This window comes from Ailuropoda melanoleuca, chromosome 2 (assembly GCF_002007445.2).
Source record: "Ailuropoda melanoleuca isolate Jingjing chromosome 2, ASM200744v2, whole genome shotgun sequence".
Classification (NCBI taxonomy): Eukaryota; Metazoa; Chordata; class Mammalia; order Carnivora; family Ursidae; genus Ailuropoda; species Ailuropoda melanoleuca.
In genome coordinates this window covers 10,522,118-10,549,090 of record NC_048219.1, presented here as the reverse complement: position 1 = coordinate 10,549,090, position 26,973 = coordinate 10,522,118, and the positions used below count along the sequence as shown (strand labels likewise).

The 26,973-nt window shown below is 43.0% G+C and overlaps 1 protein-coding gene across 2 annotated transcripts in view; it reads right to left on the bottom strand.

The window, feature by feature from the left end:
• Positions 1-24,813, bottom strand: part of KPNA6 (karyopherin subunit alpha 6) — a 56,978-nt gene extending 32,165 nt beyond the window's left edge. Inside the window, exon 1 of one of the 2 annotated variants that reach the window (XM_011228281.3) lies at positions 24,695-24,813. In XM_011228281.3, the coding sequence (XP_011226583.1) occupies positions 24,695-24,698 (4 nt within the window). In that variant the 5' untranslated portion in view covers positions 24,699-24,813. Of the gene's footprint in view, positions 1-24,238; positions 24,659-24,694 lie in introns of those variants that run through there. The other variant, XM_034648329.1, reaches the window with a different exon arrangement.
• Between the last annotated feature and the right edge of the window lie 2,160 nt (positions 24,814-26,973).

The window sequence follows — 26,973 nt, the reverse complement described above, 5'->3', positions numbered from 1 at the left end:
GCCTGGCCCCTACTCCCTTCAAATGTGACTATATGGAGACAGGGTCTTTATTTTTTATTTTTTAAAGATTATTTATTTATTTATTTGACAGAGATAGAGACAGCCAGCGAGAGAGGGAACACAAGCAGGGGAGTTGGAGGGGAAGAAGAGGCCTCCAGTGCAGGAGCCTGATGTGGGGCTTGATCCCAAAATGCCCGGATCACGCCCTGAGCCGAAGGCAGACGCTTAACAACTGAGCCACCCAGGCGCCCCGGAGACAGGGTCTTTAAAGTGGTGAGGATACTGGGATAAGGCCCTTATCCAATATGACTAGTGTCCTTATAAAAAGGAGAAGATACAGATGCACACAGAGAATACCATGTAAACATCAAGACAGCCACTGATAAACCAGAGAGAGAAAGGGGTCAGAAAAAGCCAACCCTGCGGATATCTTGATCTTGGAGTTCCAGTCTCCACAACTGTGAGAAAATAAATTCCTGTTGTTTAAGCCAGACAGGCTGTGGTACTTTGTCATGGCAGCGCAGCAAATTACTGTAAGCCCTAACTGATAAAGAACCCGAGTCTCAAGTCACACACTGAGCAGTAGCAAGATAACTACAGTGCTGTGTTTAATCGCTGATATGTTTAAAATTTTGAGATTCATAAAACTTTAAAATTTTGCACACGTTCTCGCCAGCTGTGCTGTGCGTGAGATGGGAACGATACTACTACACCTTCAAGCTCACATCCTGTACACCTGCTGGCTCTAGGGCCTTCCAAATCAAAGCCTTATGTTCATGATCGGTACTTCAAAAAGCTACCAAGCAATCACTTGATTGAAGGCATCTTCCTGGAAGAACCCAAAGGAGCTATATTTAGTAGATAAGGGAACTAGCATTATTTTCTAGGCAATGACCTGACAATCTTCAAAGGAGATGGGACCCGGAACACTATGAAGCAGTCAGTCTTTTCAAATGATTTCCCTTGTCCTGGTGCTGAGTGGGCACTCCTCGGCAGAGGGAGGCTTTCTAAAGAAATGTTATTGTAGCTGCCCAGATACTGAGAGTGAGCTAAGGTTTTAAATCACACAGACTGACTGGCATATGCTACAGTTAGAAGCTTTACAACTCATAATGATGCATTAAAGGTTTCTTAATGGCACTGGGAAGAGAGATAAAAGAGATAAATGGTTACTCCCCAATTTAAGGCCTCTTTCTTCAAGAAAGAAGGAACCTGATTCCTCCCAGGCTGATACGGCTTTTTTTAGTTGGCCTTTCATACCTTTCACTAGGAATTCTCTAGCAAGTTATGTATCAACATAAGATTTCTGGGTTTAAACACTATGGCCATATGCCTGTTAACTGAAAAGAAAGGGTAAAAGGGTACCAGGATAATGTCCAAAAGCCCTAGCAGGCTAGCAACATTTGTTAATGTGCCAATCTCTTTGTCGATATTTCTAATCTTCACAACAACTCTGAGAATCCATTTAACAGATGAGAAAAATGAGACTCAGAGGGTCAAGAAGCTAATACATCAACCCTGACCTACTTGGTCCCAAACTCCAGGTTCTTCTCATTTCCTGAGAAGGAAAACTGGTAACAGCAAATCCATCAGAATTCTGGGTTGGAAGCTACTCCATCACCAATAAAGAAACAAATCTGGTCATATCCCAGAATTTCAGTTAAACACAAACTCAAATGCCTTAAAAGGTAAAGAGGTGAATGATTTTTTAACAGGACAGCCATAATATTACATCACGGATTGCACTCATACTCAGTTTTTACAACACTGTGCCGGCCAAACAAGATTTGACAGGGGCCATGGTGAAATCAGTTGTTTTAAGCCCCTGGACAGTAGCTAAATAGCAATTAATAGCTAAAGAACCAGGTTCAGAAGTGTTACGACTTACACAAGACCATTCAGCTATTAAATTGTGAAGCTGGGACTGGGATCTAGATTTCTAATTCTAAAAGCCTCCACTTTCATCCAACCTCTGAGAATTACTTCTTTCCATCCCTCCAACACACATAATTCTATTCAATTTGGCTCCTGCCCTTGGACTAGGTTCTGCCTACATTGATCTACGTACTCACAGTCATTTTAACTTGAGAATTACTGGCAATCAATTCTCTAATTAGTGCATATGAACAGGGAGCAACTGAAAACTTTGCCAAGATGTTTGCCTGAGAATTCCACTTCTATCCATTCTATCTGATTTTTAGGAGCTCATTTTCGTAGTACAGGTTGTTCTTTGCAGTGACTCCTCTTACCTAGACCACAAATCCAACCGACCACAACCCTAAAGTACCTCTGATGCTGTGTGAACACCCATACAAGCAGAATTAACAAACAAAATTCTTCCAAAACAGGTAAAGCCAGCCAGGATGGAACTGGAAGGGTGGGAAGACAACATACAACACAAATGACAGGTAAATTTGAACATTTTCAAAGATGTTCTCCCAAAACTTACCTGGCTCAGTTTCTTATCAAACACAACAAAGATTGGCTTAAATTTTGCCTGTCTTCTTGCTGGTCTACCTAGTAGATAATTACTGTGAATGCATATGAAGTTGATGGCAAAGTTTTGGTATTTTTGATTTACAACTTTGCTAGCTAAAATCAGCACCACAGGAATAGTTCCAGGAATCTGACCACGGGAAATTCTATTTTTTTTTTTAAAGATTTTTAAGTAATCTCTACAGACCCAATATGAACATGGGGCTCAAACTCACTACCCTGAGATCAAGAGTCACATGCTCCACCGACTGAGCCAGCCAGGTGCCCCACCACCTGCAATTCTTTATCCTAAGAATCAGTCACTTGTGAGTATACCTCTTCATTCACCCCCCTACCCAAGCTACTGCCCCATTTCTCTGTTCTCATGAAGACCAAAACAACTTTTTGTCCCCTTTTTATGAAGAATTATTTATTTTAAAAATATTTTATTTATTTTTAGAGAGAGCAAGAAGGGGGGAGGGGGAGAGGGAAAAGGAGAGAGATATCTTTTTTTTTTTTTAAAGACTTTATTTATTTATTTGACAGAGATAGAGACAGCCAGCGAGAGGGAACACAAGCAGGGCGAGTGGGAGAGGAAGAAGCAGGCTCACAGCAGAGGAGCCTGATGTGGGGCTCGATCCCATAACGCCGGGATCACGCCCTGAGCCAAAGGCAGACGCTTAACCACTGTGCCACCCAAGCGCCCCAGGAGAGAGATATCTTAAGTGGACTCCACGCTCTGCACACAGCCCAAGGCGGGGCTCAATCTCATGACCCTGAGATCATGACCTGAACCGAAATCAAGAGTCAGGACGCTAAGCTGACTGAACCACCCAGATGCCCCATGAATTATTTAAACACTGAAAAATTGAAATAGCATAATAAACATCTTTGAACTCTCTTTTAAGACTCAACAATTAAAAAAAAAGAAAATATGGGGCTTAACTCATGACCCTGAGATGAAGACCTGGACTGAGATCAAGAGTCAGACACTTAACCAACTGAGCCACCCAGGTGCCCCAAGATTCAACAATTTTTAACAACGCCATATTTATTTTACTCCATCAGATGTACGGATGATATTTTTAATATATATGTATATATATTTTAACTGAACATTTCAAAGTTGTAAATGTCACAACTTGCACTTCACCCTCATTACTTTAGTATGTCCCTGCTAATAAGGACCTTCTTATATAACCACAATTTCAAACCTAAGAAAATGAATGAAACACCTATTATCTAGCCCATCAAATTTTCTTACTTATTTCAATATTTTTTTAAAAGATTTTATTTATTTGACAGAGAGAGAGACAGCAAGAGAGGGAACATAAGCAGGGGCAGTGGGAGAGGGAAAAGCAGGCTTCCCGCTGAGCAGGGAGCCCGATGTGGGGCTCGATCCTAGGAGCCGCAATCATGACCTGAGCCGAAGGCAGACGCTTAACGACTGAGCCACTCAGGTGCCCCATCAAACAAAAAAAATTTTTTTTAATTACAATGTCATCATTTCAACATCTGGTCATTTTTAATCTATAAAATCCCTATCCTCTCCCCCTGGCCCCTTTATTTACCAGTGATAACTGACCTTCTGAAGAGACTAGGTCAGCTGTCTTAATGAATGCCCTGCATTCTCATTTTTGGTCATTAATTTATATGCCTATCTCCTGTATTTCCCATAAAACCGAAGTTAGGTCTTGAGGCTAGAGTAGATTCAGGTTCACGGTATTTTTTTTTAAAAAGATTTTATTTATTTGATAGAGAGATATCTGTGGGAGCAAGCATGTGGGGAGGGGGCAGACTGAGAGGGAGAAGCAGGCTCCCCACTGAGCAGGACCTGGGATCATGACCTGAGCCAAAGGCAGACTGACTGAGCCACAGGCACCCTGGGTTCACAATATGTTTTTGGCAATAATACGTAAAGGGGATGCTGTTTCATACTTATCTCATTAGGAGGCATGTAATGGTAGGCTGCCCAAATGATAATGCTAATAAATTTGGTAAGATGGCAACCAGATCTCTCTTGAAAGTCATCTACATACACTAAGTCTCCATTCACCTTAAATTTGTTGTGATATGTTTCTTGAATATTACGTATTTTATGTGTAAGATATAAAGCATGATAAAATGACCAACTTTTAAAAATAGGCATTACCACTATTGTTGAATCTTTATGTGCTCTGTTCATTCTTCTACCTCTTCAAATTGGCTTCTATTACTTCTGTTCCACAGAAAACTGCTTTTATCAAGGTCACCAGCAACCTCCCTGTTGCCATGTCTAATGGACAGAAATTTCTGTCCTCTTCTTTTTTTTTTTTTTTAAAGATTTTATTTATTTATTCAACAGAGATAGAGACAGCCAGCGAGAGAGGGAACACAAGCAGGGGGAGTGGGAGAGGAAGAAGCAGGCTCATAGCAGAGGAGCCTGATGTCTGTCCTCTTCTTAAACCCTCAGTAGTAATTACTAATCCCTTCTCTCTTGGAAACACTGTTGTCTTGCCACCACTCCCAACCCCATCCAGTTTTCTCAGTCCTCTTAAGGGCTCCTCCTCCCTACATCTACATACTGGTTTCTATCTTCACTCTAGCTGATTTCATCCATTCCCGTGATAACTTCCAAAGCTCAGCCTTTTCCCTTGAGCTCCAGACCCATATATTCAACCATCTATCAAAATTTTTACCCAGATATCCAAAACTAACTCTAACTCCCCGCCCCCCACCCTGAAAAGCAACAGCGACAACATTTACAAGTTACTCAACCCAAAACCCAAGTAAAAGCCATCCCTGATTCCTTCTCTCTCCATTGCCAAAACCTGTCTCAGTTTTACCTCCAAATATATCCTGAATGCGTTTACAGGTCTTTCAATTCCTGACCCCCACACTATCCAAGTCACTACTATCTCTCACCTAGCTACTAAAACAACGTACCTTTTCCTCTTTTCCCAAATCACAATAAAACCAGAGACACAGCGGGACACCTGGGTGGCTCAGCTGGTTAAGCGCCTGCCTTTGGCTCAGATCATGATCCCACGGTTCTGGGATGGAGTCGCACATCGGGCTCCTTGCTCATCGGGGAGTCTGCTTCTCCCTCTTTCTGCCTCTCCCCCTGCTTGTTCTCTCTGACAAATAAATGAAATCTTTAAAACCAGAGACACCACTGCTTCCATGTAGAGTAAAATCCTCTTCCCAGTTCAAGGTCCTGCCTATATATTCATCTCATCTCATTCAACTCTGTATCTTCATTTATCATATGCGCCTGTCACAATGGCCCTTCCAGTATTTGGAGGCTGTTTCCGGTTGCAGTCCTGCTTTCTCTCTGCCCACAATCCTCTTCCCTAGCTCTTAGAATTGCTAGGTCCTTTCCTCATTACCCTAACCCAAAGTAAGCTACTCTATTTTTGCCAGAACACCTGTTTTATTTCCTTCATTACACTATTTTACAGTCTGTGTCTATTCGCCTCCGTAGGATGATCCAAGTCCTGCGAAGGCAGAGACCTTTGTTTTATCTCCAGCATCTACGGTATCATAGATACACAAGTATTTGTTAATGAATCATTGTTCGACTATTTATTCAATTTTTACTGAACACCTACACTGCCTCAGACACAAGGCCTAGCTGGAATAGCTGCATAACATGTGTTTGCCGGTAAGTGAAGAAGTATATAGCAAAGAAGTCTTCCTGTGACTGGAGAGGAGGACAACTTCCAAAGACAGATTTTTTAGAAGGGTTTCTTCCTAAAAACCCAGAAACCATAGGTTTCCTCCTATGGTTGACTGGATTGATATGAAAATGGAATAAAAACAAGTTGTAAAGCAGGACACAGGTGCTTCAGAAGTATACATTCTGGGCTGCTAAATCCAGTCACCTTGTCGTCATCAATTCTATTTGACTTTCTAATTTGTCACTGATGATCGATCACCTTTGCCTTCTTGAAACTCCACTCATGATTCTGATGGCTCCGCCTTCTCCGCTTCCACCTTTCTTACCACACCTCAGGTTTCACACTGTGCTCTCTTCAGTGCCCATCTCTCACTGTCAGTGTGGATCACAGTTCTACCTTCGGTCCTCTTCTCAGGAGCAGCCCCCTCACCAATCGATCTCCCCTGGCTTCAACCTCCACTTTTATGCCAAGTACCGAATCCCTACTGTTACTGCCTCTTGCTTCAAAGTGTATTTCCAAATGCCTACTGGCTATATCTCCACCTCGCTTTCTCTTTAGCCAGTTTCTTCTCTTATCTTCCCTCGTTCAATTAATCCCATTACCATTCACCTGGCCTTAAAGTCAGCCATGAACTTCCTCCTCCCCAAATTCCAACAGACTGATAAACTGATTTTTACCTGTGCCTGTCTCTCCTTAACCACAGTCTATCCAGCTTCCTCTGAGCCTTCTCAACTAGGCCTCAACCATGGCCTATAAATCATTGTACAAAACACTAACATAGTTTCTAACGGATCAAGGTCGCATCACTAGGATGACCCCAGTACCCACTTAAAATATCCGCTTGAGAAAATCTCAGGACTGTGAAAAGAATTTATTGTTTTTTCCACCAATACCTGAAAATAGGGCGCCCATCTCCCAGGCTCTGTGGGAGGGTAGGAGCCTAAGGTCAATAAGCAACAGTTAGCAAACCCAGATGGGTTTCAGATGGACAAATCCCCCTTTCTCACATTTTGTAATTTTTCACTTTCCTGCCTCTTCTAAGCCCCCTTTCTCTGGCCCCTCTCTTCTTCCATCCTCCCTTTACTTTTTATTTATTTTTTTTAAAGATTTTATTTATTTATTTGACAGAGACAGCCAGCGAGAGAGGGAACACAAGCAGGGGGAGTGGGAGAGGAAGAAGCAGGCTCCCAGCAGAGGAGCCTGATGTGGGGCTCAATCCCAGAACGCTAGGATCACGCCCTGAGTTGAAGGCAGACGCTTAACCACTGCGCCCCCCGGCGCCCCCCATCCTCCCTTTAAAATGCCCAGTTAACATTGTAGAAATCGAAGTTGAATTCAGTGCACACTTTTCCCTGTTATGATAGTATATTATTGATTAAAATCTGTACTTGTCACTTTAACTAGTGTCCACTTTATCTTTGACTCGTTACCCAAATTGGTTCCTACTGACAATGACAACCTGCAATGACACTGTTTTAGTTTACAACTGAACACCTCTCACTTCTAAACCATTAAATCTTTGAGGGCAAGAATCCACGGCACAGTGCACACCACACACATGCCCTCAAATGTTCCATCCAACATCTTAAAAACTTCAGTTTCCCAAAGGATCCAACGTGGTTTACAACAAATTCAACAACAACAAAAAAATACAAAACCAAAGATCTGAAATAGGAATATGCCAATTTGTATAGAAGACAGAAAGATGAGGGGCAGGGGCACCTAGGTGGCTCAGCTAGTTAAGCATATGACTCTTGATTCTGGCTCAGGTCATGATCTCAGGGTCGTGAGATTGAGCTCCACATCCGGCTCCATGTTCAGCATGGAGTCTGCTTGTCCCTCTCCCTGTGCTCCTCACCCCCCTTCCGCTCACACTCTCTCAATCACAAATAAATAAATGAAATCTTAAAAAAAAAAGGAAAGATATAGATAAATAAAATAGCAAGATAAGAATCAATTATTAAAATTGAGTTGCATTTTGGGGCAACTGGGTGGCTCAGCTGGTTAAGTGTCTGCCTTCAGCTCAGGTCATGATCTCAGGGTCCTGGGATCAAGCCCCACACTAGGCTCCCTGCTCAGTGGGGAGTCTACTGCTCCCTCTGCCTCTCCCTCCAACTCATGCTTACTCCCACACACATGCTCTCTGAAATAAATGAAATCTGAAAAAAAAAAAACAAAACAAAACAACTGAGTTGCATTTTGACATATTATCTGCCTGGCAGCCAAAACAAAGCAATGAGCGAACACTTCACATAATTTTCATTAGTACCTTTCTTTTAAATAAAAGATTTATTTATTTGAGAGAGAGAGAGAGAATCTCAAGTAGACTCCTCATTGAGCACAGAGCCCGCTTCCAAGACCCCGAGATCACGATCTGAGCCGAAATCAAGAGTTAGATGCCCAAGCAACTAAGCCACCCAGGCGTTCCTGTGATGGTGCCTTTTGAAGAACAAAAGTTTCAAGTTTTGACTAGGTCCATTTCATCTTTTTCCTTTTTGTTTGTGCTGATGCTGTATCTAAGAAACTACTGTCTGACTGAAGGTCATGAAGATCTACTCCGTTTTCTTAAGAGTTTTACAGTTTTAGCCCTTTATATCTGCCTCTGATCCACTGAGCTAATTTTGTGTATGTGTAAGGTGTGGGGGGGTGAGTGTCCAACTTTGTTCTTTTGTAAATGGATACCTATTCTTTTTAGGCATTATATATAATACCTAGCACATGAGGATAATAAAAATAAACCAGTGATCCACCTAAGTCCCTTTTTAATGGATTTATCTTTAATTGTGATGCCTTCAAAGTTAATGATTTTTATGATTAAATCAACAAACTGTTGCAGGATACAACAAGTTCCTTTCCTGTGTCAAGTTTCTTAGTTCTGTGTCTTGCTAGGAGACCTCTGTCAGGCTCCAAGGCAGGCAAGGACCAAGATGCTTCTGCCAAGAAAATCACCCATCTGGTTCTCACTGCTAGATGTGAAGCAGTCTTCTCGAGTTCAGCCCAGAATGCTTTCCAAAGTCTCTAGCCATGGTCAAAAGGTTTTCTCTAAATCCAGAGTAAAGGCCAAGATATCCCTTTTGAAAGATCTCTGAAATACCCCAAAGTCAATGTCTAACCTCTATGAGGGTTAATTCAAATTTCAATGGTAATAATTTAGTAATGATTTGCTTAGCTTTTAAGGCTAACCTCATACAGAACCCCCATTTTAGAGGTAGGGAGATCAAGGCATAACGTGCAGAAGGACCCAGCTAATTATTATTATTAGCATTTATGATTTTTTTGTAATTTATCTTTTTTTTTTTTTGAAGATTTTTTAATTTTGTCAGGGGGAGAGAGAGAGAGGGCGCACAAGCAGGGGGAGCTGCAGAGGGAGAGGGAGAAGCAGGCTCCTCCGGCTGAGCAGGGAGACCGATGTGGGATTTGATTCCAGAATCCTGGGATCACTACCCAAGCCTAAGGCAGATGCTTAACCAACTGAGCCACCAGGCACCCCATGGACTCAGCTAACCAAATGGGTCTAATCTAGGTATTCTAAAAGCCAATGCTCTTTCCATTACTCCATACGCCTTACTTAACAGCATAGTAGCCACAAAGGGACTCCCTTGTTATTTTCTGGACAGAATGTCAATGTTCCTTCTACTACCCTAAACATTGTCTGATTCAATCCCTCAAATGAGGTGTGATCCAGTTCTTGCCAGGAATGGAGAATACAAATATTAGAGGACAACAACACTGATAGGAACAGAAGTAGAAAATTGTAGGGACTGGCAGGTGGTTAGGCAGTCATTTGAAGGCTGTCTGCCACTTCAAAAGAAAAACAAAACAAGTCATTTGAGTTAATCCTCCTTGTTTTAGAAGTGCCCCACCCCATGTGCCCGTGTTTGTGTGTGTAGAAGGAAGTCACTGGCGGCGGTGGCAGCAGCTACACTGATGATATCAAGTTGAGGGAAATATGATGAGCTGAGACAAATGTCATTTAAGTCTGGTGTAGGGCTTGAAAATGTTTTTAAAAAATGTTCAACATTATGGGGGTGCCTGGGTGGCTCGGTTGGTTAAGTGACTGCCTTTGGCTCGGGTCATGATCCTGGAGTCCCAGGATCAAGTCCCACATGAGGCTCCTTGCTCAGCAGGAAGTCGGCCTGTCTCTCTGACCCTCCCCCCTCTCATGCTCACTCTCTCTCATTCTCTCTCTCTCAAATAAAATTTTAAAAATAAATAAATAAATAAAATCTTTAAAAATAAACAAATCTTTAAAAAAGTTCAACATTATGTAAATGGCAGAATATCCTCAAGGGTTTGCATTAGAAAGGACCAGCGAGGCTAAGAGAAGGCAGCTGTGCTAGGTGGACCACCAAGAGGCACGCTAGAGACGGTGTGGTACTGGTGAAGGATGCTACAAGGCTGGATAAACTGATTTCTGGTCTTGCTACTTAATAAATGTACAACCTTGGGTGTCACTTAACTGTATCTTGATTTTCCTACCCGTACCCTGTCTCCTACCTCAGAGTTATGATGAAAATAAATAAGAATATACACAAAAATACTTTAGGATTAGGTTTGGTAACAGCTTTCCAAACTTCTGGAATTTCTCCCCCAGCTTCATGACCAGAAAATACTGCAAACAGGAAAACAGTACATGAAACAGGCAAGACAGCATTAAGGCTCTCAGGGTGTTTTTTTTTTTTTTTTTTTTTAAAGATTTTGTTTATTTGACAGAGAGATCGCCAGCGAGAGAGGGAACACAAGCAGGGGGAGTGGGAGAGGAAGAAGCAGGCTCCTAGCGGAGGAGCCTGCTGTGGGGCTCGATCCCTGAATGCTGGGATCAGGCCCTGAGCCGAAGGCAGACGCTTAACGACTGCACCACCCAGGCGCCCCAAGGCTCTCAGGGTGTTATCTGCCAACCTGTCAGAAATGCTAGTCACCAAGACAATGGGAGAGGCTCTTCTATGGGACAACTGGGTCAGTCCACAATGGGGCCATAATAAGGCTACTCCTATTCTGGCAGATCCTCACAAGGAGTGGGCTGAGCAGTGATCACTCTAGGAAACAAAGCTGAATCTATAAACTAGGTGGTCTGGCTAAAAGACCATGTGGAAAAACTGTATCTGCACACACAACTATGTATTCAAAGCTCAAGGTCTAAGTGAATTATGGCACGCTAAAGTACTGAATCAATCAGACGTTGATAGTCCCAGAGACTAGTTCTCTAATGCTAATTCTCCCGTAGATTTACTAGTTCTTTTGGCCCTTGAGTCTATATGCAAGTGCAATGGTCAGACCCAGGGGTGGGAAGTAAGGGTTAGTGAGAAACATAGGACAGGACTAGGACAGCTATAGTCCAAACAATTTCTCCAAAAGAAAATTTCCAACTATCCTTTGTAGACTGTGCAGAATCTGGCAGCTCTCACCTTCTTAGGGACAACCTATTGCCACTATGACTAGGTACTACAAGGAACTAAGATGAATTAAAGTAGAGAAATCAAAGAGCCCAACTTCCATTTAAGCCAGCCCCAAAATATTCACTGATCATCTTCTAAGCACTCACACTGTTCAAGGAATCAAGAAAAAAACAGGAGCACACGGCTGGTTCAGTTGGTAAAGTGTGCAACTCTTGATCTTGGGGTTATAGGTGTGAGCCCTGCATTGGGTGTAGAGATTACTTAAAAATAAAATCTTGGGATGGCTGGGTGGCTCAGTCGGTTAAGTGTCTGCCTTCAGCTTGGGTCATGATCGTAGGGCCTGGGATTGAGCCTCACATCGGGCTCCAGCCCCAAACTGGGCTCCCTGCTCAGTGGGGAGCCTGCTTCTCTCTCTCCCTCTGCTGCTCCCCCTGTTTGTGCTGTCAAATAAAGAAATCTTATCAGACTGATGATTCACTGAACTCTACCTCCGAAACCAATAATACATATATGTTAAACTTAATTTAAAATAAAATCTTTATATAATATATATCTATATTTCTATATATCTGTATATCTGTATCTATATATCTATATATGTATCTCAAATAATCATCTCCAAACTGACTCAAATTGACAAGGAATTTATTATTCATTTAAAAAAATGTGTGTGCCAGGCACTGTGTAAAGGTTTCTGCCTTTAGGAAGTTTTACAACTTACTTCACTCTCATAGCATTAAGAATATAAAAGACAATGAATCTAAGTGTTTAATGAGTTCAGAAGGAGTGAGAACTATCTGTCCTGAGTGTAAGCTCTACAGGGGTCTTTGGAGGCTAGATGGTTAATATTTCTTATTTTCTTAAGATTTTATTTATTTATTTGTGAGAGAACACACTAGAGAGAAAGTAAGAATATGCAAGCACAAGCAGCAGGGGAGAGGGCGCGAGAGAGAAGCAGAGCAGGAAGCCCGATACAGGGATCATGACCTGAGCTGAAGGCAGACCATTAACCAACTGAGCCACCCAGGCACCGCACTAAATGGTTAATTTTTCTGAATGTAATAGGGGTGGGGAGGGAGAGCAGTTCTCCAGGAGCAAAGATTAGGAGATTATAAAGCCCAAGGTTGGTTTGAGGAACAAGAACAGTTCGGTTAGGTATAAAAAACAAAGGTCCACAGCAAAACATCCCTGAGATGTAAAAGTGAACTGCTGGCTAGTTGGTCTCTATTCTGCAGCACTACGCTGCTCCACCCCTAGGCCTTGAACGAGGAGGGTTCTGCATTGTCTGTCTGTAGGTTGGACTACACAAATCTGATTAGCTCTTTGTTTAAACTTTTAGTAATCTGAGAAAGGGCTTTTCCAAGAGCCCTTCTGACAAATTAAAACCAGAGATTTCTCTAACCTGTGTGTATACATACATTATATATATATATTTGAAGATTTTATTTATTTATTTGACAGAGATAGAGACAGCTAGCGAGAGAGGGAACACAAGCAGGGGGAGTGGGAGAGGAAGAAGCAGGCTCATAGTGGAGGAGCCTGATATGGGGCTCGATCCCATAACGCTGGGATCATGCCCTGAGCCAAAGGCAAATGCTTAACCGCTGTGCCACCCAGGCGCCCCTCTAACCTGTATATATTAATGCAAAAAGAAGGAGCCAATTTTGGGAGGCAGTCTTCTGAGGCCCCATATACAAAGGGCCCAGACAATATGTGGAGGAGCACCAGACTGAGAGGCCACACAAAGGGAATCCTTTCTGCCCTCAGAAGGCATGCTGTGGACAGACATCCCATGTTGCCCCCTCAAACCCTATTAACTCCTTGCACAATGATGTAGTGAGAAAGGGCAACAATTCGGGAGGCAGGCAGTTGGGCTCCAATCCCAATGGCATAACCACTACCTCTGAGTCTCTACTTGCATTAGCTATAAAATGAGCATAATAAACTTTATAGCCCTGCAGGACTGATGAAGCAATATGACGGTGTCTAGGACCTCAGGGCTGAATCAATGGTATTTTCTTTTTCTTCTGGGCTCCTATTCTGAAAGGCCTCAATCCCCCATGAGGGCAATTTCTAGGAAGTTAGGATCAAAGAGGACAGCTATATTTTCTTGCTCTCTGTAACAGGCGGTTTTTCCTTTTCTTTTTTCCTAACACTGTCACTCCTTCCTCTTAATCTTTATCTTTCTAGTCCATCTTCACTCCCTCCAAAGCTAGGCCAGCATTTAAAAAAAGGGCCTGTTCTTGGGGTGCCTAGGTGGCTCAGCCAGCTGAGCGTCCAACTATTGGTTTCTGCTCAGGTAGTGATCTCCTGGGTCAGGAGAGCAGGCCCTGTGTTGGCCTCCCGCTCAGCGGGGAATCTGCTTAAGAGATTTTTTCCCTCTGCCACTCCCCCCAGTTCCTCTCTCTCAAATAAATAAATAAATAAATAAATAGATAGATAGATAGATAGATAAATCTTTAAAAAGGGGGGGGCTGTTCTCTACCATTTAACTCACCACAAAATAAGCAATTCCAATCATGTCTTGTTAGACAATTACTGCCTCTTTGGAAGATGGTGATAACTTTCAAATCTACACCTGTAGTCCACACTTAATACCCAAGGGGTTCCTTCCACTCATATCCCAGAAACATCTCTCTCTTTTTTAAGTAGGCTCCCTGCCCAGTGTGTAGTCCAATGCAGGACTTGAACTTAAGACCTGAGCTGAGATCAAAAGTCAGACGCCTAAGTGACTGAGCCCTCCAGGCACCCCCAGAAACATCTTTTTAAAAAGCATGTTAAAATTTAAGTTGTCACCTTTTCCATAAACCTGCTCCTTATACATTTCTTTTAATTCACAATCTACAATCCCTTATTTGAAATTTTGAAATCAGAAGAGCTCTGAAAATAAGATCTTTAGTAAATACAGCTTCAAAACATTCAGCAAAACTCCAACAAAACATGAGACTACAGCCTTTATTTATCCCACTTAATGGTTTACTACAAAATATGAGTAATACTTGACTACATAGGACTCTACCCCAGACTCTGTTGGAGGTGCTATCCAACTCTTATGTACTATAATGCCTTTCTGAACTATCTGGCCTAAATGGTTTCTTAAAGGTATGCATTCTCAAGGGGGGAAATACTGCACCCAAAAGGGTACAACTGGTTCACAGGTAGTGGGGGGACTTAGATATTACAATAGTATGTGGTGCTCCAAAGCTCAACATTATCAATAAAGTCTTATTTCTTAGTATTTAATTTCTCTCATTGGGTTCTCTTGAGTATTACATGAGCAATACCAACACTGATTTCATGGAAGGCAGACAATAAGTATGCAAGATCTGTACTACAAAGTTACAGTGAACAGATGGCCACGACTGGGGGACTTTCTCTTGACTGACCACTGGATCTCAAAGTCATACGAGTGGCTTGCGTATGACTATTATGCCTTACAGATGTTATTTATGTTTTATCCTCGGTGCTTTTGTGTATGACAAGGGTTTTTTGGAAATTAAAAGTTTATATTTTATTATTTAATTCTACAAACTAAAATTTGTCATGATTAGCTATGCCAAGTATTGAAAAGAAAAATGTCAACAATATCTAAAAGAATATCTAAAAGCTAGTTAAGTAAGTTTTTTCATATTAAGCAGTTGAAAAGTTCACTAAAAATAACTTTAAGAAAGTGACTTTTTTCTATTATTGGAAAATGAACAGCTTTGAATGATTTTTAAATTTTTTATTACATTAGTTAGGTATTTATAAATGTTAATTTGCATATGCAATTAGATACATTATCATTCACATAAGTAAATAAATTACATTAAAAGTTACTCAGCAAATACAGCTACAAACTTAGTTAAATGCAAACAGCTTTTAAAACTAAAATTTTTGTCTCATTATTCTTAACCTTACATTGAATAAAAAGCAAGCTTTATGTCTACTCTTTTTATGTATAAAGCACAGATATACTACTGTACATAAAGAGTATATCTGTGTGTTAAGATTTCATGGGAGGGATCCATCAGGGAAAAAAATGTCTAGAAGGGATCCTTAGGAGGGTGATAATGAAAGAAAAGTTGAGAAAATACCGATACAAGGAATTAGGGGTCTATACCAACATCTTAGCTTTTCAAGCCAGAAACTTGAGAGTTACTCTTGACAACTTTCCCCTATCCCCACACCCAATCAATAAATACTAGTTTTATTTCCTAATTATTTTTGCACCCTCTTTTTCTCCATTCCTATTGCCAACTGCCCTAACTCAGGTCTTTGTGATTTCTTGTGTAGACTTTATAAGAGCCTCATTAACCTCTTCTTTCTCCATATACTCCAAACTTCTTCGAACAGTTTTCCTCTCCTCGCTCATTCCTTAGCCCACTCCAATTTGCCTGCATGCCATCAAAACTGTTTTTGTAAAAGCAACTGATCAGGCATGATGTTAAATTCAACCAACCTTTTTTTTTTTAATGCTTGATTTCAGTTTTTTGTTTTTGTTTTTTTTTAAAAGATTTTATTTATTTATTTGACACAGAGAGAGACAGCCAGCGAGAGAGGGAACACAAGCAGGGGGAGTGGGAGAGGAAGAAAGCAGGCTCGCGTGGAGCAGGGAGCTTAATGCGGGGCTCGATCCCAGAACCCCGGGATCACACCCTGAGTCGAAAGCAAACGCTTAATGACTGAGCCACCCAGGCACCCCAACAACCAACCTTTTTAGTCCATGTTTTGCTGGTCCTCTTAGCAGCACTCAACCCTGACAACCGTTTCCTTCTTGAAACACTCTTTTTCCTTGGTTTTTGACACATCACTGTTTTGTTCTGCCAGTTCTGGCTGCTGATCCCCTTCTTGCATATTAAAGCTGATGCACCTTGGGGTTCTCTTTTTGAACCCATCTCCCATGATACATCAGTGATTCCATGGTTTTAGTTACCATATATAGATCAACAGATGATCAAACATCTATCCCCATCCCCAGACCTCACTCTTGGAGCTTCAGACTTCTATATCCAATTGCTTTTTGGACATCTTCCCCTAGAGGTCAGACAAACACCTCAAAATGTCAAAATTTAAACTTATCTCCGTTAATAGCATTACTACCCACTCTGCTACTTAAGGCAAGAGGTCTAGAGTCATGCTTAATTCCCCCACATGCCCCATCAGCCTCCAAGTGAAATTAACAACCAAGTCCTGCTAATTCAAATTCCTACTCTTTTATTCCCTACCATTACCACCTTAATCGTTGTCATCATCATCTCTTGCCAGAACTACTGCATTACTTAAAAACCAGCCACTTAAAGAACCTCCTAGTTGGAATCTTATTGCAGCCTAATTCATCCTCCTAGCGCTGTCCAGGTGATATAAATAAGTAAATAAATTTGATCATATTACTTCTGAGATTAAAATTCTTCAATGGCATTTCACTATCATCAGGATAAAGTCCAAATATCATTCCCCCCATGCTACCAATCCATTTAATCTACCAATCTTTTGCTTCTGAAATAATCATTCCCACCTTGCCACTGACAATTCTTACTCCATAGGTCAGATCTCACTTAGCTTAAAGGCCTTCGCTGATTTCCCTGGGCTAGGGTGGACCCCCTTGCTATACGTGTCTACAGCACTCTGGACTGCCTCATCCAAATATTTACCAGTTTTCACTGGTCTCCAAAGTGTGGGACACAAGATTAACTAGGAGGTAGGAAGAAAAACATATACTAATATATGTATTAGTAAGGATTACCTTTACCATAGGTATATATATACATATAAGCCTGTTAATACAGGTAATGTGGCAATGTTTATCTGTTGGTCACATGGCCAAGTTTTCCTGAAGGAAGACTGGAAGTTATACCAAGAAGGTGAGGATACTAGTTCACTCACATTTAAGATACTGCCTCATAATGTAGTTTGGGTGCCTAGTTAAGCGGATTTACAAGCTATCCTGTTTTTTTGTTTTTTGTTTTTTTTTTAAAGATTTCATTTATTTATTTGACAGAGAGAGAGAAGGAGAGAAAGCACAAACTGGGGGGGGGGGCGGTTGGCATGCAGAGGGAGAAGCAAGATCCCTGCTCAGCAGGGAGCCCAATGTGGGGCTTGATCCCAGGACCCTGGGATTATGACCTGAGCTGAATGCAGATGCTTAACCAACTGAGCCACCCAGGCGCCCCTCTCTTGTGCATCTTACTCCAAAAGCATTTTATGCTTAAAAAAAATAACTACTGGGATGCCTGGTGGCTCAGCCGGTTAAGCATCTGCCTTTGGTTCAGGTCATGATCCCAAGTCCTGGGACTGAGTCCCGTATGGGACTCCCTGCTCAGTGGAGCGCCTGCTTCTCCCTCTGCCTGCTGCTCCCCTGCTTGTGCTCTCTCTCTCTCTCTGACAAATAAATAAATAAAATCTTAAAAAAAAAAAAAAAGAATACCTACTAAATACATAATGCTATCATGATCAGCAAGAGTTTAAAAATGTGTCATCATCCTTTTTTAAAAAGATTTATGTATTTCCACAGAGAAAGCACGTGCACACGAGCGCACAGGCAGGAGGGGCAGAGGGAGAAAGGATCCCAAGCAGACTCCACACTCAGCACAGAGTCTAACGTGGGGCTCAATCTCCTGACCCTGAGATCATGACCTGAGCCAAAAGCCAAAACCGAGTTGCACGCCCAACCCACCACTCGACTGAGGAGCAACTATCTTCTTCCTTTTAAAATGCTTTTTAAAAAAAATACATAAAGAAATATTTTATAAAATACATAGAATATTTTCTAATATTTTACAAGACAGACAGTTCTTGGTCTATATCTCAAATATCCAAATATTAGGCTGGCTTAAGGTTTTTAGATTTTTTTTTTTAAAAGCAGGCTCGATGCCCACCATAGAGCCCAACATGGGGCCTCAACTCAGGATGATGAGATTGAGACCCAAGCTGAGATAGAGTTGAGTTGGAGGCTTAACGCACTGAGCCACTCAGGTGCCCCAAGGTTTTTAGATTTTAAGAGTTAACTTGTAATATTTACAAATGTTTAATCCAATAATATCATGAAAATCTGGATTTACAACTTCAAGGGGAGAGGGCCTGTGGAAAGGAATGGGAAATTATGCAATAAGGCAATGCTAGACCTCCAGTCCCCCATGGCAACAATTGGCTAGAGCTGCACAGACCACATGGAGCTCTGTAGATGGCCTGTCAGTCTCCATGTGGTTGACTACCCATTAGAATTCAAAACTCTGAAACTTCACCAGAAAGACAGATTTTTGTCTGTTTTGTTCACCACTGTATTTCTAGGGCCTAGAGCAGAATAGTCCCTGCACATGCTAGGTATTCAATAAACATTTGCTAAAACTGCTGAATAACCGTTGCCTGCCTGGCCTCTAAAAGTATGTTTCTGACAAGTTTTCATAATATGTTATCGCCTTCCCCTCAAAGACAAACTATTTAATCTATTAATCTATTTTTAGCATAGGGCCTGAAACATAGTAAGTCCTTTATTTATTTACTAAGTGACTAAAAGCAATTACTGTTAAGTATTTACTACCTAATAATAAACACCATGCTAAAATGGTTTACATGCATTTGCTCATTGAATCCCCCTAACACTCCTTTGAGGTAGATATTATCCATATATATCTGTATATAGATATATATGGTAAATATTATCCATATCTATCCATATCTATATCTAATCTATATATATGTAGATATATATCTATATAGAGGTAGATATTATCCATATATATAGATACATATGGGTATATGGATCCATATCCATATATATATGGATCCATATATATATTATTTATTTTATTTATTCATTCATTTATTTATTTAAAAACAATTTTATTTATTTATTTGAAAGACAGAGAGAGCACAAGCAGGGGGAGAGGTGGAGGGAGAGGGAGAAGGAGAAGACAACTCCCCGCTGAGCAGGGAGCTTGCCTTGGGACTCCATCCCAGAACCCTGAGATCATGCCCCAAGCCGAAGGCAGTCACCTAACCGACTAAGCCACTCAGGTGCCCTGATACTATCCCTATTTTAGAGATGAGAACTATAAGGCTGTGGAGATTAAATTACTGGTTGAAGAACATATTATATTACAGATTTTTTTTTTTAAGATTTTATTTATTTGAGAGTGAGAGAACATGAGGGAGGGGGGTCAGAGGGAGAAGCAGAGGGAGCTCGATCCTGGGACTCTGGGATCTTAATCTGAGCCGAAGGCAGACCATTAACCTACTGAGCCACCCAGGTGCCCCTATATTACAGATTAAGTAACTGGAACACAAGAAAGAATATGAAATGGGCTATATGAAAGGCAAGAACAAAGTGCTACAGAATTCAGGACAGTTCACTTACAGCTTGGAAGGCATAAAGTATTTGAGAATTCATGAAGGAGGAAGCATTTAAATTAGACCTTGAAAATCAGGCAAGATTTCCATAGGAAAAGATGGGTGGGGAAGGGATTGTAACCTTTTTTTTTTTTTTAAAGATTTTATTTATTTATTTGACAGAGATAGAGACAGCCAGTGAGAGAGGGAACACAAGCAGGAGCAGGGGGAGTGGGAGAGGAAGAAGCAGGCTCACAGCAGAGGAGCCTGATGTGGGGCTCGATCCCATAACGCCGGGATCACGCCCTGAGCCGAAGGCAGACGCTTAACCGCTCTGCCACCCAGGCGCCCCGGGATTGTAACCTTCTTGACAGTAATACAAAGGAGGTAGTCTGAGTGGAACGCAGGATATGTAGATAAATCTTTCAATAGAATAAGATTAGTAAAATCATTAGGAAGGCCTTGAATACCACACTGCATGGGTTATGACTTCATCCTGTAAATACTAAGTCCATGAAGGTTCCTAAACTAAGGAGTAGAGTGACACGATCAAATGGGTGTTTTAGCAACATTGCTATAGCAAGAATTACAACAGTGGTACAGGAAGCTATAGGAGAGATATGGAGAGCTTCTAAAATAATACCTTTACAATTTACACTTTTTGGTATCTAGTATTTCACTGAATCTTCATTAATATTAATAAACAGTGTTACCCAGGGGCGCATGGGTGGCTCAGTTGTTAAGCGTCTGCCTTCAGCTGGGGTCATGGTACCAGGGTCCTCGAATAGAGCCCTGAATCGGGCTCCCTGCTTGGCGGGAAGCCTGCTTCTCCCTCTGCCACTCCCCCTGCTTGTGTTCCCTCTCTCGCTGTGTCTCTCTCTGTCAAATAATAAAGTCTTTTAAAAAATTATGTTACCCATATTTTCACTTTTTAAGATTTATTTATCATTTTGAGAGAGAAAACGTAAGCACATGCCTGCAGGGGGTGAGGGGACAGAGAGAAAAGTCTTCAGCTGAGCGTGGAGTCCGATGCGGGGCTTGATCTGATGATGATGACCTAAAGATCATGACCTGAGCTGAAACCAAGAGTCGGATGTCCGACCAACTGTGCCACCCCCGCACCCTTATTCACATTTTCACTTTGAGTGGCCTGAGATTCGGTAAGGTTAGAGAGCACAAAATTAATACTCTTTGTGGGTCTCTGCTGTGAGAAAAACCTACACAAAGCAATTTAGAAGTAACATGATCACAGTCTTAACTGCCAACTCAGAAAGGGAAGAAAAGAGTGAGGAACCAAAGATGGATAGATGCCCTAGTGTCTGGGCCAATGGTTCTACCATTTATAAAAATGCAGGAAAAGTGGGCCAGGAAAGGGGAGTGAGTTTGATGCTTGTGGGGCACTTAGGTGGGGACTGATGATTAGGGGCCTGCTCTGCAAGTAGCTGTTACACATGTGTGGGTAAACAACGTTGGAGGGAAACTAAAAGAGATGGGCTAAGTTACTTCTTGACCAGGAAGAGTTCTCAGAAAGGTTTTGTTATTTGCAGCTAAAAAACAAACTAGAAGTGGCCTTCAGTATCCTAGTTAAACCAACAGATAAGAAAGTTCCAAAGCTGCCTAGTTCAGTGGCTCAAAAACATCAAGAAAATATCAGATTCTTCCCATCTTCTCTACTCTCACCCTTAGAACTGCCTGCTCTTATTTATAAATTCGGCCTCATGACCCCAGCATTACTAATGCCAGTTTCAGGGTCAGAAAAGGCCTCTTTCCTTTCCAGAGACAAAACACAGCCCTTAATAGCCCATATGTTGGTTAGAACCACACTACCTGAGTAAGTGTTTCTATTCACTAGCTCTGACCTTGCACAAGTTAACTGAACTTCATGCTTCAGTTTTCCTCAACTAGAACATAAGAATCTGAGAAGTAGTTAGTATTATAGTACTTAGTGCCTAGCACGTAACAAGTTCTATTTAAGTGCTATTATTACAGCTTGCCCATCTCTCTCTCTCTCTCTCTTTTTTTTTTTTTTTGAGGTTCTTGTACTTTGGCGATACCCAAGTTAAAACAGAAACTGGCAAACAAATAATAAAATAGAACTTGGCAAATCTCTTTTAAATAAGGAAGTCTTTTCCAGAAGTCCCCCAGGCTTCCCTTCCTGTGTAATTAGAGCTGCATCACATACCCCAGCCTAAATCAATCACTGCCTAGGGAGATAGAATTACAATGATTGGTTTATAGTTTGTATTAATCAAGACCTATCCCTGGGGCTGGGGAGGGGCTGCCAGATTCCCGGTTAGCAAGATGGCAGGAATGGGTGATAAAACAACCAGTGTCTGCCAAGGCTTAGTCTTAAGAGACTGGGGTCTGTCAGGGTCGGTCAGAATAAGTAACTTCCAGAGCTGTAAGCATCATCCCCACAGGCTCCTAATGACAGTGAAATCACTACAGAAGTCTGTTAAAGCTAATGAAGTTTGGCAAAGGACAAACAGTATAGGAGGACAGAAGCCAGCGCGTTGAGTAGAGCACACCCGAGAGGCAGCGAAATACAGTAGGTTCTAGATTCATGGAGGTGTGGTGAGGGCTGCGTTAGTATCCCCAGAACACAAAGGGCCTACATCACCAGACTTGGATGAGTCACCTAATCTTCTCAAAGCCTCAGTTTACTCATTTATGAATGGAGATAACCCAAACTACCTTGGATTCCATGTTAGGATGAAATGTATTCTTATTTTCACTCACATTGTATGTACAGGGATCAGCCAAAAAACATAAACGCCAATAGCTGGACATTCAGAAAGACCAAGTGGGACAGGGGAGAGGTACCTAAAACAGGGTTGGAGAGAAAAAGGGAGGCCACCTGACTCTAGACTAAAAATCCCCTTCAGGACGCTGGTCAGGCTTTGTTGCTCCATATAGGAACTTTCATTTCAAAGTCTACCAGAAAAGGACTAATTTTACTTCACACCTTAACTCTTCTAAGAGGTTTTGTACAGCAAAATGGATAAGGATCTCACTTCTGGCTTTGCTGCTTACTAGCTGTGTTATCTTCTCTGAGGCAGTTTCCTAATCTATAAACATTTCACAGAGCTTAATAAACTTAACATTAGCTTCTTCTCTTTGAGGCGCCAGTGTCTCTAAAATTGAAAGCCAACAGAAAATCTGTAACATGAAAGTCCCCTAAATCTTCCATTGATACATAAAGCTGCAGTTACAAAGATTAGCCTATCAGGCTTGACAGCAGATTCTGGCAACCAGAATGCTCCAAGGAAAGGAATGCTGTTGAAGGTAGAAAAGAATCTGTTCTGATGCTTATGGAGCCCTTACTAGGCTCTCAACACTGTTATCTTAGTCCTCAAACATCTTGGTAACACTCCCTTTCCCCTCCTTCTAGAGATGAGGAAAAGGAAGAACCGGAAAGGAAAATAACATTTATCGTGGACTGTGCTAGATGCTTTCTCCTGCATTTGATATTTACGTGACTTCTCTGGATGAGAGAGCTAGAAAGTGGCAGGCAGGATTATAATACCAGATCTGATTCTAAAGTCACTGCCTTGCAGCTCAAGGGAATAATTTACGTTTCCTCAGGATCACGGTTCTTAAAAAACTCAATCCCAGAATCTCATTTAGCTCTCCTCTCCACACACAATAGTTGGGGTTAGCAATTCACTCTGGAGTTTTTCAGTTTCATTCAGATTTAAGATTTCAAAGTGGGCCCACCAGCACAAAAAAACCACATTTACAACTTTGCCTAGGGTTAAAAGCTTTCCTCCCCCCTTTCCAGCCCAACCACTAGGTGGCCAAGCTATAAAGAACTGCAGCTATACACTAGGGCTCTGGAGAGATCACCCTGATTTTGCCACTAACTGTGTGACCTTGGGTAAGTTACTTTACCTCTCTCTAAGTCTCAGTTTCCTTACCTGTAAAACTGGGGTATCAGTTGTATCTGTCTCATTAGGTTGTGCATATTAAGTAAAACGTGACATGTAAAGCAGTCAGAACAAGCCCACGCGTAGGAAGAGCTTAGCAAGATGAACAGTTTTAAATGCTTAAGAGGAAATAGCTCTTCACTGATGGTTCTGTCCCTAGTCCAAAGACTTCGCCATCGTATTCTCTCGGAGCACAGGCCTCACCAGCCAGAGTCCCTTCGGAGAGAGCAACAGGTCGTTCCTTTTCTGCTAACCAGGGCCAGGCCCACACCTGACATCCCCAATCTACTACATACGGCCCCGAGGTCTTGGCCTGTGGTTTTCAACTACTAGGCTGTCACTCTGAGTCCCACCGAACCACCCCATTTCCGCCCGTGCCTCGGGAAGTTCTGTCGGCCTTCAGCGGCCCGGGCTGCTTACGGCATGGCTGCCCCTGGTTACGGGCCCGGAGCCGGCTCGCCTGGCGTTTCCTCACCGGAGGACTCTACTCGCGACGTAGGCAGGATTTCCCTTGAGTTCAGAGGAGCCCCCGAATCCAGTCAAGATGCGCGTCGGTCAAACACACGCCTGGAGAGGGCTCCCTCAACGCCGCCCTGGCCTGCCGCCGGGAGTCCGTCCCCAAGCCCCGGTCTCGGCGCAGGCCGGAGGAGCGGCCCCTTTCCAGCCCCCGGGAACGCGTGGGCTCCGGCCGTGGGCCACCACGTGGGGGCTCCAGGCGTGGCAAGGTGCTCAGCCCCCGAAGACTGCTCCCGCAAGGGCCCTAGCCCGGCCCCAAACTGGCCTGAGCGGCTCTCCCGGCCTGGCTTCTCCCCTCAAACCTATTTGGAGGGGCCTCAGACATCTTCTGCAGACCGGAAACAGGCTCCCGACAGACCCCAAACCCCAGGACTGCCTCAGCTCGAGTCTCCAGTTGCCTGGCGTCCTTACTCACCCATCGCGGCTCCGCTCGCTCGTACTTGGCGGCGGCAGCGGCGGCGGCGGCAGCTTCAGCGGTAGCTTCAGCAGACAATATGGCGGATCTGCAGGACGGCAGCCCGAAACGGACAAACAACTTAACATTCAACCCGGGGAAGAAACGCGCTCTCCGCCCCACAGCCTAGTTTACAGGGAGGAGCGCGTTTAAAGAGACCGCAGCTACTAAAGGCGGGGAATAGGGGTGGAATATAAGAGGAGTAGTGAAGAAAGACTAGGAGGGGATACTTACTAAAGAAAGCCAAGTGCGCTTAGGAATTCTCAGCTTTTTCTGCTATTCCCTCTTTTATAGTGGGGTCTCCTCCCCTAGAAAATTTTTCTCCTTTCGTAAAGCCAATCATAGACCCTGAGCTGGATATGAATAAGAAATCCTCTGGAGAGGGGGAAGAGATTTGCTTGAGGATATGGAGATAAGGAAATGAAGAATTTAAGAGTTAACCCGATTACAACCTTATTGGGAGATAAGAAGTGGAAAAATAATGAGACTGGTTCAGGGCTTTACAGTTGACCGTGCGATTTCGTCCCCCACCCCCACCCCCACCCCCAGCAAGCTGAGGGCAGGGGGTAGGTTCTGTATGTTCACCACATCTCCGGCACCTGGCACAGGATCTGGCACATGGTATGTGCCCCATAAATAATCGTTTAGTGAATAAGCAACAAATGAAGAGGCCTGTGACTTCCACAAAGGGAGGAATGATCTCCCTTTTTAGAGATGAGGAAATTGAGGCTAAGCATTCACGTGCCTTTTGTAATCATGGAATTTATGGTTGGTACACTTCAGATCTCCCTTTTTGCATAATGACAGGTCAGTCCTGGTCCCCCACCTCAAAAAACAGGAGAAGGGTATGTCTTCAAGTCACTAGTCAAACAGGAAATTGTCTTTTGGAAGAAGAATGAGGGACCTGGGTTTCCAGATTTTGTGGCAACAAATTGCCTCCCCTAGCTGTGTGTCTGGCCTGTGCCTGGCCCATTAAGGGAAACGGGTCAAAAAGCCAACTCTGGAATGCAGGGTCAAGAAAGGGAGCATTATCTTTCTCTTCCTACTGCCTCTGCTCAAGGTCAGCCCTCTTTATTTTCTCCTGGTCTATTTTGCCGGCTCCTCACTAGTCTCCCACCTCCAGGCTCACCAATTGCGCCGTCTTTTTCAAGCAGAGACCTTGCCAGGTTGTTCCTCTGCTTAGCAACTTCTGTCTGCCCACCCTTAGGTAATGCCCAGACATTTCAATCGGACACACAGGCTGGTCCTTAGTCACCTCTTGGGCTACTCCCCACCAGGCAACCCAGGCTCCATCCATATTTGGGGAACCTCCTTTCCCCAAGTATGCTATCTTCTTTTCTGCCTTTATGCATGCTGTTTCCTCTGCTTGGAATGCAATGTCCTCCCTTCCCCCTTGACCATGGGGTGAACAAATTTACTTTCAAGACCCAATTCAACTTTCCCCTTCCTGAAAAACCCTGTCTTTCCAGACAGTCTTGGTATCCATCCTCTCTGCTCCCCAGTGCCCTGGACACACATTTTTCTCAGTGAAAACTTAGCAACTTAATTTACTCACAAGGTGTCTCTCCTGGTTGTCTAAGGGACAGCATCTTCATCTTTGTATCTGTCCCCTGCCTAGCATGATGCCTTCCTCAACAGAGACACCAAAAACATTTGTTGTAGTGTCTGTCTCCCATACACCACCAGAGACTCATCTGCATATCCTGTGGCCAATAAGGGCTCAGTGAACGCAAGCAGAGTAGATGAGTGGCTATGACTGTCCTTTTCTCCCAGCCTGAGCCCTCCCGCCTGTCCTGTAGGAGCCGGGGTGGGGGTGGGGGGGCTCTCCACAGAGCTTTGTTTCCACTCTAGCACTTGGCCTTGCTTACACACCCTCCCTCGCCCAGAACCATTGGTCCTTCCTGATCCATCATCTCCCTGCAGACCCACCCCATGTTCCTTATCCTTCCTGCTCTAGGAACTGTTCTGCTTACCCTCCCCAAATATACCAGGATGTTCCAAATCTCTGTGCTATTCCATGTGTCCTTTCCTCTGCTTGACGTGCCTGTCCCCCATTTTGTCCACCTAGAAGTGGCTGACAACTCCGACTATCCCCTCCTCCAAGAAGTGCAGAGAGCATTAAAGTTTCTCTCCTGTGCTACTCTGTATCTTGGAACCGTTATACCCATGCCAGTGTAGCGTGGCTTTTTTGTTTCTGTGTCTGGGCATCCTGTATGCAGCAGTGACACAGAGCAGGGTCT